This window comes from Sus scrofa, chromosome 15 (genome assembly GCF_054392235.1).
Source record: "Sus scrofa isolate SSC_HxYL_T2T_F1_AM1 chromosome 15, Sscrofa_HxYL_maternal_Yorkshire_Landrace_v2.0, whole genome shotgun sequence".
In the NCBI taxonomy this organism is placed as follows: Eukaryota; Metazoa; Chordata; class Mammalia; order Artiodactyla; family Suidae; genus Sus; species Sus scrofa.
The window spans coordinates 79,680,621-79,698,867 of NC_139397.1; the positions used below are offsets into that span (position 1 = coordinate 79,680,621).

The following is an 18,247-nucleotide window of genomic DNA, read 5'->3' on the forward strand; positions in this document are numbered from 1 at the left end:
AGTATAACTCGTTGACATCCATCATACAATATGTCAATCTGCTTCCTCACCAAAATATCATCCAAAGGAAATCATTTCTGAGTCTCCTTTAAGTCTTTAGACTGAAAATTTTGAGGCAAGATGCGCCCCAGGGAAGTGGGAGTGGCTGGGAAGAACAAACAGAATTCATGTGGATCAGTGACGTCAGGAAGAAGCAATGATTTAAGGGATGGGGTGCAAACTCACCTGGAGAAGCAGAAGCTGAATGCATGTCAAAGGTTAAAGGGCAGAGGCGCAGGGACTCCCCAGTCTCAGGAAAAGTGAAACGCCCACTCCCAGGCTCTTAAGGATTCGTATGGAGGCTCAGTTGTTCCTGCCTTTGACTCCAGGGACAAACCCTGTCATGCACAGCTGGGGTTGACAGGAAGGCAAAGCAAAAGCCGCTCCAGATTTTAGAGACAGTACTCAGGAATCCCCCAGTAGTTCTTTCCCCCACCCCCTCCCGCGCCGAAAGCCAGAAACACCTTCATCCTCGCTCGCCGCCTTCTCCCGGCCCTCTTGCTCTTAACAGCATCGGTCTCTATGGCGACCTGAAACCTCAGCCCTTATTGGCCCGTTCAATATGAGGGCCGGGCCAATGGGGAGGGTCAGCCTTCTCCTTCGGACCAATGGGGTTGGCAAGGAGCAGGTCCGGAGACGGCGGCGTGCTGACGTTCCCGGGAGCCCGGGGCTGGCTGGGCAGGCGGGCTGGTGGCTGGGCGGGTGGCGGCGGCGGCCTCTGGGCAGTAGAGGGGGCTCCGGGGCTGAGTCTGCGTCGACGCCGGCCGCGGAGGCGGCGCCATGGGCAAGGGATAGAGGGGCAAGTTGACCACCGCCGCCACCGGGGGTGGTGGGAGAGCCGCTGCGGGGTAGGGGGCGGGTGGGGGAGGGAGGGGCGGGCAGCCGCTCGGCAGCGGCACTTTTTTAATTTTGTGGGGGTGCCGCAGCGGCGACCCCTCGGCGCCAATGTTCCCGATCCCCGGAGCGACGACGGCTGCTGCCTAACCTGGAAAGTAAGTGTGCGGACTCGCGGGAGGGCGCTGAGGCTCCTGCCCACGAGACCCTCGGCCCTCGCCCCTCGCGCCAGAGCCGGGACCTGCCTGTGAGGGGCACCGGGAGGGGTGGGGGACGGGCGCCTCCCTCCCGTTACTCTGTCCCCAGTGCCTCGCGCGGCCGCCTCGGCTTTCCTGCCCCGCCTCATGTTCCTGCCCGCACTCGCCTGCCTGCTCCCCTCCCCCCGGCAGGCGCACAAGTTTCACCCTCCATTTGCTTTTCCCGGCGACTACTCTCCGCGGGTTGTCCCCTACATGCCACGCACGACCCCTCCCCACGTTAGCCTTTTTTGGGTCGAGGTCTCCCAGCCCCAAACTTGAGCACTACGCCAAGCCCTCCTGGACGTCTGCCCGGAGGCTTCCCCTCTCCTGCCCGCCTGGCATGCCGCCCCGCGCCCCTAACTCTCCTGGGCGCCCGCCTTCCTCAGCCCTCGGGGCTGTCTATCCGTCCTTACAGCCCCAACTCTTGCATCTTGGCTCTTTCCCTTTCCTCCCACGTCTCTTCTGCCTGTACCGTCTTGCGTTTGCCCTCTTAGTCCCGCGCTCCTTGCCGGTCCAGCCCACCCCCTCACTCCAGCGCGCCCCTCTTTTTTCGCCGCTTATCCTCACGCTCCACCCCTCGGTTCTCCAGCCCCAGGCTTCCCCGACTGCCCTCTTGCGCTGCCGCTTCCTTCTCTCCCTGCCAGGAGTTGAAGAGGAGCTGCGGCGCCCCCCTAGCGGATCCCGTGTCCCTGCCCGCTGCTGGGGCTGCCCAGCCCTCTCTCCTTTGCCCCCTACTCGAGAAGAGAGAGGGTGAGCAACTGGGCCGAGATTTGGCTGCGTGTTGGCTGAGTGCGACAAACAGCGAGCGCGGGCAGTAGAGGCGCCGCGGCGGCAGTGGCCGCGCGGGGCGCAGCAATAAGCAGGTGTGTGTGTCCGGGGGGAACGCGCACCGCGGGCTCCTTGGCTGGCGACCGATTGTGCAGGAATGCGAGGAATGCACCAGGGGCATAGTCCGCTCGGCCCGCAGAACTAGCGTCTACCCGGCCCAGCTCTCTCCGCGCAGCCAGAGGTCACCGGAGCATCTTCGGAGCTGGTGAGCCTCGCTCCCCTCCTCTTCTCCCTTTGCTTTTCTCCATGCGGCAGAGAGGGCGGCGGAGGGGAAGCGCAGCAGTTCTTTCGGGCTTCAGCTAGCCTTTCGCCTGAGATTTTGCTGCATTGGTCTCCAGGACCGTGAATTTCGGGCCGGTGTTTTTGTAGCCAAGGTTATTGATCATTGCACAAGGTTCTTGGCTAGTTTGGTTTGTAAGATTTGAATAGTGCCTGGTTTTTAGGAGGGTTTTCTGAAAATCCGCAGGGAAGGGTACCGAAGGTTCTTAGAGTAATGAGCTTGCAACCAACATATTTTAGCTCTATCAAAAAAAAAAAAAAAATCGGTTAATGCTCATGGACGGGGATGTATTGCAGGAGGGAACTTGAATGCATCACTTTGCTCTCATAAGAATTGTAATTTTTTCCTCGCATACTTGGCTGTGTTTAGACCTCTTATACATAATGAATAGAAACAGAGAAGCAGTGTTTGGTCAGCGATGGGACAGATAGAACTGTCTGGTACAGTTAAATTCGGGGCGTGTCAGTTACCATTGGAAGTAACACGGGTACTACAAGATCATGTATATTTCAAGATGTAATTTATTAGTTGAGGTCGCAGTTTCTTTCTTTCCTTTTTATTATTGAGTTTGACCGAAAAATAAAAATACAGCCCTATAACTTTTAAAGAACAATAGTTATTTAATATGTTGAAAATACAAAATGATCAGTATACATTTTTGGTCAAATTTTATTTTCCTTGATGCAGAAAAGCAAATTTTTGACAGAAGGTGCTTTTCTAGACTTGGGCTTGGATTCTTTTATTTTAAAAGGTAAAGACTGCTTCCCTTTTTGAATGCAATGTATTTTTATGGAAGTTATCTTCATTTCCGATGCCTGTGAAACAGGGGAAATGGTAACATGAAAATGGGGGCAACTAATGTCCAAAATAAGTGTTTCTGGATGTAGAAAAGCATACTATATGTGCTTTTATTTGACACAGTTTGCTTTAGAGGTTGGATTTACTAAAAGCCTCCCCACAGTTGGCTATATTGTATCAGATTCAGGAAAATAATAAGTTGATTGTTCAACTATCTTCCAACACCCTTGTGGAGGGATCAAGGGCATTGAAAAGTATAAGATGAGAGACTTTTATTTAGTTAAGGACCAAATGGAAAGGGAAAAAAGAAAAAGAAAAGCCTTTATGATGGGAAAGATTGTGTCTTTTGGCTGCTACATTGTTTTTCAGGTATGTTCATAATAAGTGGACCTTTTAAATTAGAGCTAGTAACACTGTGTTGAATATTGGGAAGTGTTTGGAAATGCCATTGGGAAATTTATTATGTAACACTCTCCTCTCAGCAGAGTTTAATGTGCTTATTTGATATGATGTGAAGATTAGAAAGTAAAAGGGCATTTTATTTCTCTGCTACATTAGAAATTGAAATATCTCCATGTATATAGAGAATGTACATATGTGTGTGTGTATATATATATATATACACACATATATACACACTCATTTATATGTATGTATGATTGCTGCGAAAGTAGTTTTACATCTTTTAAATAAAGGTAGACCAGTTAGAAATATATTCTATTTGTTATAGATATTTGAAGAAAGGAAGTTTTAAAACTGGTGATTCTTCCCAATAAAATAACAAACTGTTTTGACTAAAGTGCATTCCCTCACCAGCCCCCACAATTATATAAGAGAAGGTGCTACATTTCATGTCTTATATGGAACAGTCTAAATTGGGGGACTCAGTATCTATCCAGTTATCTTAATTCTTATCTGAACAGTTTTGGAGGGAGATAGAAGAACAGGGTAGGGATGGAAAGTGCGCACAAAGGTAAGCAGAAAGTAGGAGCAGCTGGCATTCACCTGGGGGGAAAAAAGATATTGTTGCATTTATAAGCTGAATAAACCAAATGTAATTCTGAGCTGTTTTAATATAATTTGAATTTAAAGAAACTGCTACCAAACTCAGTTTAACAAAAACTTTAACAATTATATGACCTTGAGTATTTTGGTTATCTATATTATGTCATAATTAAAAATTTATTTCTTTTCTGTTCAAATTGGGAAAGTAAATTTAAACTTTTAAATTCACTTAATTTTTAAACATTCAATTATTGCCGGTTTTCAACTGAGCTCTTTTCTTGCCATTGACTAGAGGTTGATTTAAATAGAAATTTTTTTTTACCCTGGATCATGCCAATCATTTAAGTCCAGTGCTTTGAAATATTAAAGTATTTTGAGAATGCTCTATAATCTATTTTTTGTTCCGTTTTAGTCAAGATATATGTCCATAATTTGCTTAATTCTAAAATAGACATTATCTCTTTATTTTTAACTGGAAGATGAAATAGAGGTTATTCTAGGGCTTAACCATTCATGGAATTGTATGTCACTTTGGGAAGCTGACTTCACACCTTCAATATACTGGGAGATAATTACTTCCTCAGTGTGTTAAATGGTTTTATAGTGTCTTTCCTGCAATGAAGGGGGAAGAAGAATCTGAGTCATTACACCAATGGAATGGATATGTTAGGAACATTAAGTGACTGTTTCATGCCCAAACTGTTACTACAGGTAGCTGCAAACAGAGAGAGACAGAAACAGACAGACAACATAAAACTTTAATATATCTGGATATAAGCCTTCATATACTGCCACTAGTGATGATAATGGCCAGCAAGTTAGTTTGGTGCCCAGCAGTTAAAAAATAACAGATTTTTTTTCTGATAAGGGGATCAAGCCCTAAGTCAAACAGCGGTAATTCATGTGTTTGCTGGTTTCAGATGAGAAGTTGTACAACATTCAAAAGTTGCTCCCACTGTCACTTCAGTAATTCAGTGGCGTTATCTTCATCTTTTGGAGGCTGTGTTACCAGAACTAAATTGGGCATATTACATGATGGGGCTCTTCAATTAAACTTAGAATGCTACAGACATTCCATTTGTCGTTGGTCTAAATTTTTTTTTTTATAATTTAGATAAACTTTTATTTGATATACCAAATGAATGTCAGCTACATTGTTGATCATTTCATTATTCATAGTCTTAATAATATTATAGTTTATTATGACTCATAATGATGCATTGCAGGTAAGAAAATGTCATTGGAGATTGGATTGTAAATTTTTAATACTATATATAAATTAAAATATGGAAGTGTCTGAATTATTTTAAATCATGCCATTGAGGAGCATTTTTCATGAACTAAAGAATGCTTGCTGTTTGGTTAGATGCCAGTCCCTGTAGTCAGATATTATATCATAGAGCTCTCACAAAGTCCAGAACTCACAAGGGCACTTGGCTATTTCTTCAATAGCCAAGTCATGTTTAACTTCTCTAGTTATTATCTTATTAAATATGAACTTTGTGAGTTGCAAATATCAAAGGGTGTTTATCCTGCTCCCCTCTGATCTGGATCCCTTTCCCTGTGCCAACCCCCACCCCCAACTCATCTGCTTGGAGAGACAGAGAAAGACCCTTTTCAGGGACCACTGATGTAGAATATACAAGTTAGTGCCTAGTGTTCCAGGGTGAATTTTAAATATGTTTGGGTTTTTGTCATAAAAATGATACTATATATGAAAGTTAGTTGAAATGTGAGGTTAAAGAGGGGGGCTATTAGGATACTGTGCAGGCTTTTGAGGCCTGGATTGGAACTTGGAATACATTTTTTTCATGGACATCCATAGCTCATGTACAAACAAACTTTAAAAACACTGGGTAGGTGGTGTCTGATATTCTGGTCCACTGTCAGCGCTCCCTTACTTTGCAAACATGAGGAGGAAGTAAAGAGCATCCTAAGCCAGAAATTAGGAGATCTGCCCTTAGACCTTATGACCTCAACCAACCATTTAACATTTAGGTTACAGCTTCCTACTTTTAAAGATGCAGGGATTGGATTGGATTGATATAAGATATATTTCAGCTCAGGTTTCCCAAAGTTCTGTGTCGGTCCTGTTTTTCCTCCCACCTCCACCCCAAATCATAACAGTGGGAAGTTGGGATTCTCTTTTGAGACTTTTTTTTTTTTGGTCTTTTTTTTTGTCCTTTTAGGGCCATACCCACAGCATATGGAGGTTCCTAGGCTAAGGATCTAATTGAAACTGTAGCCACCAGCCTATGCCAGAGTCATAGCAATGCCAGATTTTTTGAGCCTTTTGAAGCTCCTTCATGTTCATCTTAAGTAGCTTTTTTTTTTTTTCCTTTAACAGTATAATTTTGGGAAGTGAGTGGAAGGGAATAAAGCATGTAATGTTTTTAAGGTCTCTGTCTACCCCTACTGCAGTTTAAGGTGAACCATGGTAGTCTTTGGAATTTTACCTTCACACTGAGGGAAGCCCAGGAGAAGTGTCATTATAAGGCAGTGAGGTGTTGTAGTTAGCAGCCATAGTGTCATAGTTCAATTCTGGCTCTTCTGCTTGCTAGGTTTGTAACTTGGTAAATTAGATACTCTCCCTAGATCTCATTTTGCTATCTGTAAAACAGTAACAAAACTCCCCACCTCATATGGTTGTTGTGAGGACTAAATAGGTTCATAACATGTAAATCACCTACAGCAGGGCTTGGCTCAAGGCCAGCACTTAATATATATTTTTGTTCTTACACTGTGGTACTTGATGCTTTCTGTGTCATCTGCTATATGCCAGCCACATTATTGGCTTGTTTTCTGTGATCTTAGTCATTAGTCATATGATTATTAATCTAAATAGGATATTTCAGGGAAGAAATAAACTGTTGAAGAAGAATTATATCATAAGCTTGATAGTTTGCAAGAGATTACCTTTAAAGAAGAGATGCCAGCAAAATAAATCAACTAAGGACCTTTTTAAAATAGGGAAGTTAGACTTTCCTTAGGCAGGCAGTACTTAGAGACTTAGAGGCATGTGAACACCACTAACCAACATATGTAGGAGGTTTGGGTAAACATACCTCAATAAACTGTTATATTTAAAAGGTAAAGACTGATAGTACTATATCACAGGAACACTTACACAATATAAAATATATATCTTTTAAATGTTTATACAACTATTGTATTTGTAATTTTAGTGGTAGTCATTTTATACAATGTCTTTGCTAGTAAATTATATGAAGAAAGTGTTAATGTTAATTATTTATGGACTAAAATGCACCTTGTGAATAAACTCTTTAAGCTGCCTTTGCTGTCTGAAATTCACACTTGAAATTGGCAGGAAACTGCCAGAGCAAGAAAGACTAGAAGAAAAGTTTGAAAGATACTTGATGGAAACCACATTCAGTAGTTTAATAGATAGTTTAAAGAGTCTCTGGTCCTAGACCCAGCCATGCTACTAAGCAGGTGTGTCCCATGAGCAAGTCATTTAACTCCTGGGCTCTGGTTTTCTCCTCTTATAAAATGAAAGAGTTGGACATGATGCTCCATAGAGCCCTTCTAGTACTTATATTTCACTATTCTTAGCACAGCAGGCATTCTCATTATGTTACATTTTTTCCTCAGCAAGAGTGTATGGTCTTCTCAAGAATTTATTACAATTCACCCTCTGGAGTAAGGGGAGAAAATTGAAGTTATTCACCTGAAATGCTCAGCTCCTAAAAAAATAAATGTTGTAGCCAGACAAATATTTCTTCCCCATACTGGCTGAATTAGTGGCTACCTTCTTAGACTTATGTGTTAACAACTAGTCTGCCATGCATCTTCGAAGCTTAACTCCTTGTTGAGACTAAATTTTCTAGAAGTTGGATAGAAGTAGAAGGGTAATTTAATTTAGGTGGTGATTAGATGGGACTAGTCTTGTTAAAATGAGAAAGACCCACTTAACATTTGATTTGTCCTCCAAGAAATTAAACATTTGAGGCAGAGTTGCCCCTCAGGGAAAAAAAAAAAAAAATGTTGCTTTTCCTGAACGACTCTGTTTATACTCAATGATGCATATCTCATTTTAGAATATAGATATTTTCACTGAACTCATTTTTTTTCCCCATAGACAGCGTACCAGTGTTCAGAAGTTTGGTGTATTTCAGCAGGATGATATTTTAGATGTGTGCACTTGGATCTGGGGTGTAGTCTTTTTTGTTTGTTTGTTTTGTTTTGTTTTAATGGCCACACCCAAGGCAGATGAAAGTTCCTAGGCCAGGAATTTAGTCCAAGCCTCAGCTGTAGCAAAGCTGGATCTTTTAACCCATTGTACCACAGTGCGAGCTCCCAAATTTGTGGGGTTTTTTAAAGCAATTAAAAGACCCAATGAAGAGATTTTCTTAGATCCTGCTCTCCCCTCACAAAAGGAGGAAAAAAATCCTTATAGAATTTATATGTATATATGTATATCCATGTGCATTAGCTTAAAAATATTGAGAATGGCTGTTTCCTTTTGCTAATGCAGTAACTACATTATTTTTGAAAAGGAGAATCCATTATACTACCAATGTATGCAATATTGATTGAATTCTCAGTGTCATGATCAAAGTGAACACTTGAATAAGCCCTTAAGTTTCTGTATCTTCAATAGAGTTTTAGATATTGAACTCTATATTTTATATGATTGTTGTAAAACACTCATAAAATGGAAACCAGGAGTTTCCACTGTGGCATAGTGGGTTAGTAATCTGACTGCTGCAGCTTGGGTCACTGCAGAGGTGTGGGTTTGATCCCCAGCCCAGCACAGTGGGTTAAAGGATCCCTGCAACTGTCACTTGAATTCAGTCCCTGGGCCAGGAACTTACATATGCCATGGAAGCATCCTTAAAAAAAGAGGAGGTGGGTGGGTGGGTGAGGGAAACCAGTCAAAACCACTTTGCAGTGACTACATCATGTTGTCTGAAACTCGCACTGTGGATTGAATGGAAAACAAGGACTGATCGAGTTAGAACTTCTTATTCCTGAGTACCACCAGGGGTCCAAGTAAGGGAACATAAGCCCTTCAGATATTTGCTGGAGTCCTACTGTGTGTGTGGAGAATTGTGTTCTGTTTTAGATAACTCATTTAAATAGATACGTGATTCATTTTGGTACCATTCAGCCAGCATTCATTTATACTCTGCTCTATAGCAGAATCTGTACTAGGCCTCATGACCAAAAAATGATTTTCCCTAGGGAGTTTTATAGTCTGTGTTGGATTTAGTATTCAGAGTCTCCATTTGCGGAACCTGTGATTAATTTTACAACCTAGTTGGGAGAGATAAGACACATGAACTGGAAAAAATTGTCCCAGAAAACTTTGGTATATAAATAAACATGCAAAATTGTTCTGTAAGTGTTAAGGATGAGCTCTAAAATGACTTCGTATTAACTAGGTTTTGCTAAACCTACTTTTTAGGTGTGTGCTGTGAGATACATTCCCAGAATCTAGATAGGCAGCTACATTAACCACTGTCAGTGGTTTTCTTTGGAAAAAGTGCTCCCTACCCATAATAAGATAGTGATTTTGAAAAGTTTTAATCATGAACCTGATTAATTTGTTTGTATTCTTGAAATACTTTACCTCATAGCCTATGTAAAATGATCGATTGCAATGAAAATGCGTTATTTAGGAAGAAACTTAATTTATACCTTAAGACCTGCATTTTAAGTAAGTTCTTTCACTTTCATATAGCAATACTTTTTATTGTTTTGTGCTTTTCTTTATTCTTTATCCAATTTATGTGCCTTTGTAAGTCCAAACTTATTCTCTGTTATTGAAAATACTCCCTTTCATTGTTATGAATAAACAGAAGAATGTTTTGAAAATCTCTTGTGACATTTGCTAGAATAAATGATCTCATTGAATCTTACCTTGAATGTCAGACTGATGCACTGATGGGAATTTTCCCCTTATTGCCAATTTGTCAATGACTGAATAAGCAGCAAAGTCAGTAAAAGAGAACAGAAAACTCAATTGGACTTTCACAAGAAGTGCTATTATTTTGAGACCAGCAATAAAGAACTCAGCTGTTAAATATCTAACTCAGACTGTCTGTGCATGGAAAATATGTCAGTCTGAAATACTCGGACACATATTGGTGGGTGTCAGACTTTCAATTCTAGAAATAACAAATACTGCTTCTAAGCTACTTGATCAGAACTCTGAAAACAAATTTCCATAGAAGCAACATAAAGACACCATCCTAAGATATAACTGGGGTGTATCAGTTTCATGTTCCCGTGGTCCTCCTCCTTCCCTGAGCTATGTAACAGCAGGGACTTGTCTTTTTACATGACTTAATCTTACCCCTAGTCTTTCTAGATACTTTCATTGAATGAATGGGTTTTTAATTCCAAATTGGAATGCTTTCACCCACTACTATTGGATAAACCTCTCTTTGACTAATATGAGCCCACTTTTCTTTTGTAAACTGTTTGGTCTTAGATAAAAAACTGCATTCTGCCTTGTTTGTTTTTACTTTTTAAAAATTGAAGTATAGTTGATTTACAATGTGGTGCCAGTTTCTGCTGTACAGCAAAGTGACCCTATCACACACAAACACACACGCAAATATGTATATATACCCATTCTTTTTCTCATATCATCCCCCATCTTGTTCTATCCCTAGAGATTGGATATAGTTCCCTGTGCTACACAGTAGGACCTCATTGCCCATTCATTCTAAATGTAATTGTTTGCATCTACTAACCCCAAATTCCCAGTCCGTCCCACTCCCTTCTCTTTGCCCTTGGCAACCTCAAGTCTATGACTTGTCTATGTCTATGACTCACTTTCTGTTTTGTAGATAGGTTCATTTGTGCCATATTTTAGATTCCACATATAAGTGATATCATATGGTATTTGTCTTTCTGTTTCTGATTTACCTCACTTAGTATGAGAATGTCTAGTTGCATCCATGTTACTGCACATGACATTCTTTTTATATGGCTGAGTAGTATTCCATTGTGTATATGTACCACATCTTCTTAATTTATTCATCTGTCAGTGGACATTTAGGCTGTTTCCATGTCTTGGCTATTGTGAATAGTGCTGCTGTGCACATATGGGTGCATGTGTCTTTTTGAATTATAGTTTTGTTCGTATATATGCCCAGGAGAAGGATTGCTGGATCCATTCTGCCTTATTTAAACAATTACTTTTGTAATACAGGCTGCCAAATAAATAATTCTTTATATCAAATTATTGCTAAATAAACAGTAAATAGATTTTTTTTTTTTTTTTTTTTGGTCTTTTTGCCTTTTCTAGAGCCGCTCCCACAGCATATGGAGGGTCCCAGGCTGGAGTCGAATCAGAGCTATAGCCGCTGGCCTACACCACCGCCATAGCAACTCGGGATCCAAGCCACATCTGCGACCTACACCACAGCTCACAGCAATGCTGGATCCTTAACCCACTGAGCAAGGCCAGGGATCGAACCCACAATCTCATGGTTCCTAATTGGATTTGTTAGCCACTGAGCCATGACGGGAATTCCTAAATAGAAAATTTTAAACAGATTAATTTATATTCATTATTGCCTGGAATATAACTATGGTGAGATGAGTTTACATAGTGCACTCAGTATCAAACTGTTAATATGTAGCTATGAAGCACCAAGACCAGCTTGGCCACACTTTGAAGTACGACATTGAGCAGAGTTTCTGTGCCCTTGCCTTTTGTGGATTTGTAATATCTTTGACATATTCAGCTGATTCATTAAGGTAAAAAGTAGATCCAATTTTAAGCACATGAAGTTTTGAAAAGAAAAAGTTACTAGAATAATGCATGTGTAATTAGCAGCATAAAATTACATAAATATTAAAAGTCATAAACCAGGAAATTTCACAGCTTGTTTTGACCTAAAAGTACAGCAAACCTTTATTTGTTTTAACAGTGTAGTTAGAAATAAACATTTTGGTGGTTCTTCCCCCAACCTCAAGTAATCACTGTGATAAAATTTGAATACATTATAATTTTTAAAAATTGAGCTTTTAATTGTGAGATAATTATGAAGTCACATGCAGTTATAAGAAATAATACATCTTTTGTGCCCTTTACCCATTTCCCCCAATGGCAACATCTTGCAGAAGTATTGTACAGTGTCACAACTTGGATATTGACATGATGTTGTCAAGACAGAAATTTCCATCACGAGAGACCATCACAAGAGATGGTCTCTTGTGGCCTTTTTTGCAGTCACACTTCTACTTCTCTTTCCCCTTCACTCCCTCCTTAATCTCTAGCAAACACTAAAATTGTTTTCTTTCTATATATTATAGAAATATAATTTCCGTAATTTTTAGAATGTTCTATAAATGAAATCACATGGTATGTAATTTACGAGTTTGTTTCTACTGGCATAATTTTTTAGAGACTCATGCAGGTTGCTGTATATGTATCAACGTTCTCTTATATTTTATTGCTGAGTAGTATTCCATCATAAGAATGTACTGGACTTTGAGGGACATCTGAGCTATTTTCAATTTGCAGAACTACTAGAAATATCTGTGTACAGGTTTTTATGTCATTATAAATTTACATTTCTCTGTGGTAAATGTTCAGGAATGTAATTACTGGGTTAAATTACAATTTTTAAAGCTTCTTTTCTATAATTAAATATTGAATTACATGTGACCTTGGTAATTTAAAAGTTTGCTTTATAGCTTTGGTAAATAACAAAGGCTTGTCTGTAAAATCAAACCTTTTTTATCTTTTATTACCAGGTGTTTTACAGATACTGCCTACTATAAGTTTATCTTATTTTTAGCTAAAGTCCCTCATTAATTTTATTTTATTTTTTTGAAGTATAGTTGATGGACAATATTATATAAGTTACAGGTATACGATATAGTGATTTACAGTTTTAAAAGGTTATAACCATTTACAGTTACTACAAAATACCAGCTGCATTCCCCATGTTGTATAATATATCCTTGTAGTTTATTTTATACATAATAATTTGTATCTCTTAATCCCCTATCATTGCCCTTTCTCCATTGGTAACCACTAGTTCTCTGAGTCTGCTTTTTTAAAAAAAAATTTATTATAGTTGACTTAGAATGTTCTGTCAATTACAATGTTCTGTCAATTTTTGCAGTACAACAAAGTGACTCAGTCATACACACAAACACACAAACATTCTTTTTCTTGTATTATCTTCTATCATATTCTATCACAAGTGAAAGGATATAATTCCCTATGCTATATTGCAGGACTTCATTACTTATTTATTCTAAATGTAATAGTTTGTGAGTCTGCTTTTTTGTTCTATTCTGTTTGTTGTATTTCTGCTTATAAGTGATATCATACGGTGTTTGTCTTTCTCTGTTTGACTTATTTCACTTAGCATAATGCTAAGTCCATCTATGTTGCTTGGAATAGCAAAATTTCATTTCTTTTTATACCTGAGTACTATTCCCATTGTATGTGTATAACACATCTTGTTTATCCATTCATCTGTTGATGGATACTTAGTTGATTACTTCTATACCATGTCAGCTATAAATAATGCTGCTGTGAACATTAGCCTCATCATTGATTTTAAATGGAATTCATAAGGTTGCTTTATAATTCGACTTCAGGATTTGTTTGTTTTTTTCTGTTATATTTTATTTTAGACAGCAGTATGTTTAATTTTCAGTAACAATACTATATTTTAAAATTTAATTAATATTAGTTCTTTTAAAATTTTGCCTATGTACAATGTAAACAATTGTAGGTAATATTCTTGCAAAAAAAAAAAAAAATTCATTTGTCTACCATGGTAACAGGCAACCTGGGGATGTAAAAGGAAGAGAGTATCCTTGTATGTGATTGGACTTGATCCAGTTCAGGTGGACGCCAACAAGCCTACATGAGGCTTTTAAAGACAAGGAATCTGCTTTCTTTCCTAGAAGAGAAGACATTTTCCAAAGCACAGTTTTCTCATCTCCCACCCCCTTAATCTTCCCCCTATTTTGTATGATTATTGCATACAATTTCTGGCAGAAATTGCATCTGGTCTAAATAAAATTATCATGATTGATAATTTGATTTGTTTTTATTAATGTCCTTTCCACCTTGAATGTCACATATGTTTCTTGCCATAGGTAAAATGCAATCAGATCATTTAATTAGTTTTCAGTCTGTTCTATATTGCCTGTGTATACATTTTGGTCTTTTTAGGGCTACACCCATGGCATATGGAAGTTCCCAGGATAGGGGTCCAGTCAGAGGTGCAGCTGCCTGACTACGCCGCAGCCACAGCAATGAGATATCTGAGCCGCGTCTGCCACCTACACCTCCACTCATGGCAACACTGGATCCTTAATCCACTGAGTGGGTCCAGGGATTGAACCTGTATCCTCATGAATACTAGTCGGTTTTATTACCACTCAGCCACATTGGGAAATTCCTATATTGTCTATATTTATTCTGAGATTTTTATCAATACTTTTAGTACTCACGGTCTTCCGAAATCATGGCTGAGAAGACAAGTGATGACTACAATTAATCCTAAAACATAGCTTATATAGTAATATTCTTCAACACTATGCTTTTTTAAGGTTTTGCTCTTTTCTTTCAATTTGAGTGACATAACCTTAGCACCCTTTACTTTCACAGAAATATGATATCCCCAACAAGTTGTATATTTCCTGAAGGCTTTTCTGTAGGTAACTAGTATGCCCTTCTCTGCCTGGTGAGCCCATGATTTTTTTGCCTTCAAGGTCTAACTTAACGACCTCCTTCTTGGTGAAGCCTACTTTGCCCTTCTCCTCTAGATTTAAACCTTCCCACCTGTGGTTCTTAGCACTTCACATGTAACTCTGCTACAGATATGTCACATGGTAATCGAGTTGTTTCTGTGTCTGTGTTCTTGGCTGTATTGTAAGCCCTTTGAAGTTAGAACTGTGTCACAGCCGTCATTATAACTCTCACCTACCAATGTGCCTGATATATATTAAGCACCAGATGGCTGCTTTGGGTGAATGAATAATGAAACACTTTGTTTATAACTTTAGTCATTTCTGCCCCTCTAACCTTCAGTGACTCCCCATTGTTTACCCTGCAGGATTCCTTCAGAGTCCAACCTGCCTGCCATTTAAGGCCCTTCACAATCAAACCCTAATTACTCTTCTTCCTGAACTTAATGCATTAGCAAAACTAGTTTCTTTCTTTGCTTTTCTTTTTTCTTTTTTCTTTTTTCTTTTTTAGCTTCTTAGGACCACACCCTCGGCGCATGGATGTTTCCAGTCTAGGGGTTGAATTGGAGCTGCAGCTGCTGGCCTACACCACAGCCACAGCAATACCAGATCTGAGTTTTTATCTGCAACCTATACCACAGCTCAGCTCATGGCAAATGCTGGATATTTAACCCACTGAGTTAGGCCAGGGATTGAACCCTCATCCTCATGAACCCTAGTTGGATTCGTTACCATTCAGCCACAACAGGAACTCCCCAAACTAGTTTCTACTCACTGTTCCCTGCTTCCCTGTACTTTCTCTTTAAATCTTCACAGTTCTTCAAGGCTACTTCAGATCCTTCCTCATGTGCACATCCTTCTCAGACCACTGTGTCTGGTGATCATCTCTCCTTGAAATGTCTTCTTCTCTGCCTTTTAATGATTAAACTCCCCATGGCGGTTTTTTTTGTTGCTGTGTTGGACCATTAATGTCTACAGATTAACTTTTCTCTTGTGTCTTTCCTCCAAGTTGGTTGTAGCTCTTGAGAAGTGTCCTTGTCTTGTATATTTGCTGTCAACCAAGTGACACTTTTCAAGTAGAGCTCACTCACGAAGTAGAGGTTGTGCCTATTGGTGATGTTGGTGGACAAGGTTGGCCTCTAGTTTAAGTATACTGAGATATATATGAAAAGACAGTCTCTCATGTCATCTTCTTTCATTAATAGCTTTTGTGAAGCACCTAGTACCTACCAGTCTTTGGTATATGCCATTTAGATATTTTTGGAGACCTCAGTTGCTAAATTATATCAGAATGAAGTTTTGATGGTTTGTTTTTAAAGACCCTTTTGTCAAATAGCTGTACTAAATAGGGTTTTGCTTCTCTGAGTTGTCTCATATTTTTATGTAGTACTGTCCCATATTGAAAATGTGGTGGACACTGTGGCTAAGAAAACAGAGAAAATTTTATCTATTGAATTTAACGATTACGAAATTATACATTTCTGAAGTTAGAGTTGTTATGTCCAGTCTGGTAGCCACTGATCATATGTACTGTTTAAATTTTTTAATTAAAAATTTTGTTTCCTCAATCTCGAGAAAACAGATCCAGAAAAATCATGCTCCCTGACTTCAGCCTATACTACAAAGCTACAGTAATCAAAACGGTGTGATATTGGCGCAAAAACAGACACACAGATCAATGGAACAGGGACTAAAGCCCAGAAGTACACCCACACTCCTGTGGTCAATTAATCTACAACAGAGGAGGCAAGGATATAAATGGATAAAAGGCAGTCTCTTCAGTAAGTGGTGTTGGGAAAACCAGACAGCTACATGTAAAATAATGAAATTAGAACACTCTCCTACACCATATACAAAAAATAAACTAAAAATGAATTAAAGATCTAAATTTAAGACCAGATATTGTAAAACCCCTAGAGGAAAACATAAGCAGAACACTTTTGACATAAATTGAAGCTATATTTTTTTGAATCCATTTTCTAGAGTAATGGAAACACAAGCAAAAATAAACAAATGGGACCAAATTCAACTTATAAGTTTTTATCCAGCAAAGGAAACCATCAACAAAATGAAAAGATGACCTATGGAACAGGAGAAAATACTTGCAAATGATGAGACTGACAAGGGGTTAATTTCCAAAATATACTAACGGCTCTTATAGCTTAATATCATGAAACAAACAACCCAGTCAAAAATTGGGCAGAAGACCTAAATAAACATCCCTCCAAAGAAAACCTGCAGATGGCCAACAGGCACATGAAAAGGTGCTTAACACTGCTGATTATCCAGAGAAATGCCCATCAAAACTACTGTGAGATATCACCTCATACTGGTCAGAATGACCATCATCAAAAAGTCTGCAAATAATAAATGTTGGAGAGGGTGTGAGGGAAAAGGAACTCTCCTACATTGTTAGTGGGAATGTAAATTGATACAACCACTATGGAGAACATTATGGAAGTTGCTTAAAAAATCTAAAAATACAACTACCATATGATCCAGCAATCATACTCCTTGGCATATATCCAAAGAAAAATATAATTTGGAAAGATATATGCACCCCTACATTCATAGCAACACTATATACAATGGCCAAGACATGGAGGCAGCCTAAATGTCCTTTGACAGATAAGTGGATAAAGATGGTGATATGTATATACAATGGAATACTACCCATCCATAAGAAGAATGAAAAATTGCAGCATTTGCAGCAATATGGGTGGACCTAGAGATTATCATACTAAGTGAAGTAAGGCAAGAAAAAGGCAAATATTGCTTGATGTTACTTACATGTAGAATCTTAAAAAATGATACAATTGAACTTAGGTTTAAAACAAATAGACTTAACCAACTTAAACAAACTTACAGTTACCAAAAGTAGAGAAGGGAGGAGGAGTAAATTGGGAGTTTGGGATTAACAGATACAAACTAGTATATGTAAAATAGATAAACAAGGACCTACTGAATATAGCACAGGGAACTATATTCGGTATCTTGTATTAGCATAAAATGGAACAGAATCTGAAAAATAATATGTATATTTATATAGTATATATATATGTATAACAGAATCACTTTGCTGTACACCTAAAACTAACACAACTTCATTAATCAACAGTATTTCAATTTTTAAAAAAGAAAGATAAATAAATAAATGAAAACACTGACATAATTTCTCAGTACCCCAGGTATCAGTCTAGATGATAGGGTATGTGGAACACAGGATTGTGAGCCACTCTTTCAGAAAGGGCCATCCCACTAAAAGGTGTAGTGAACACTTCACTTCTTTTTCATGTAATTCTTTTCTTTTTTTTTTTTTTTTTTTTTGTCTTTTTGCCATTTCTTGGGCCGCTCCTGCGGCATATGGAGGTTCCCAGGCTAGGGGTCCAATCAGAGCTGTAGCCACCAGCCTACGCCAGAGCCACAGCAACGGGGGATCCAAGCTGCGTCTATAACCTACACCACAGCTCATGGCAACGCTGGATCCTTTAACCCACTGAGCAAGGCCAGGGACCGAACCCGCAACCTC

At 39.2% G+C, this 18,247-nt stretch overlaps 2 protein-coding genes and 1 long non-coding RNA gene across 55 annotated transcripts in view; 2 read left to right on the plus strand and 1 right to left on the minus strand.

Annotated features, from left to right (window-relative positions):
• CCDC148 (coiled-coil domain containing 148) overlaps positions 1-551 on the minus strand; it is a 370,013-nt gene extending 369,462 nt beyond the window's left edge. For 3 of the 6 annotated variants that reach the window (XR_014830488.1, XM_021076459.2, XM_085001196.1), the window contains exons 1-2: positions 504-551; positions 226-390 (exon numbers count right to left, since the gene is read on the minus strand). Coding sequence is in view for 3 of the 6 variants with exons in the window: in XM_021076459.2 (XP_020932118.1) it covers positions 226-250 (25 nt within the window). In the remaining 3 variants the exon portion in view is untranslated. Of the gene's footprint in view, positions 1-225 lie in introns of all 6 variants that reach the window. The other 3 variants (XR_014830487.1, XR_014830489.1, XM_085001195.1) reach the window with 1 other exon arrangement.
• LOC146395936 (uncharacterized) overlaps positions 1-18,247 on the plus strand; it is a 1,175,949-nt gene that overhangs the window by 50,926 nt on the left and 1,106,776 nt on the right. The window lies entirely within an intron of this gene.
• The window catches only part of PKP4 (plakophilin 4), a 249,850-nt gene continuing 232,235 nt past the window's right edge, over positions 633-18,247 (plus strand). For 17 of the 48 annotated variants that reach the window (XM_085001134.1, XM_085001149.1, XM_085001136.1 and 14 more), the window contains exon 1: positions 699-1,031. Coding sequence is in view for 7 of the 48 variants with exons in the window: in XM_085001127.1 (XP_084857253.1) it covers positions 648-1,031 (384 nt within the window). In the remaining 41 variants the exon portion in view is untranslated. Of the gene's footprint in view, positions 3,388-18,247 lie in introns of all 48 variants that reach the window. The other 31 variants (XM_085001135.1, XM_085001150.1, XM_085001137.1 and 28 more) reach the window with 7 other exon arrangements.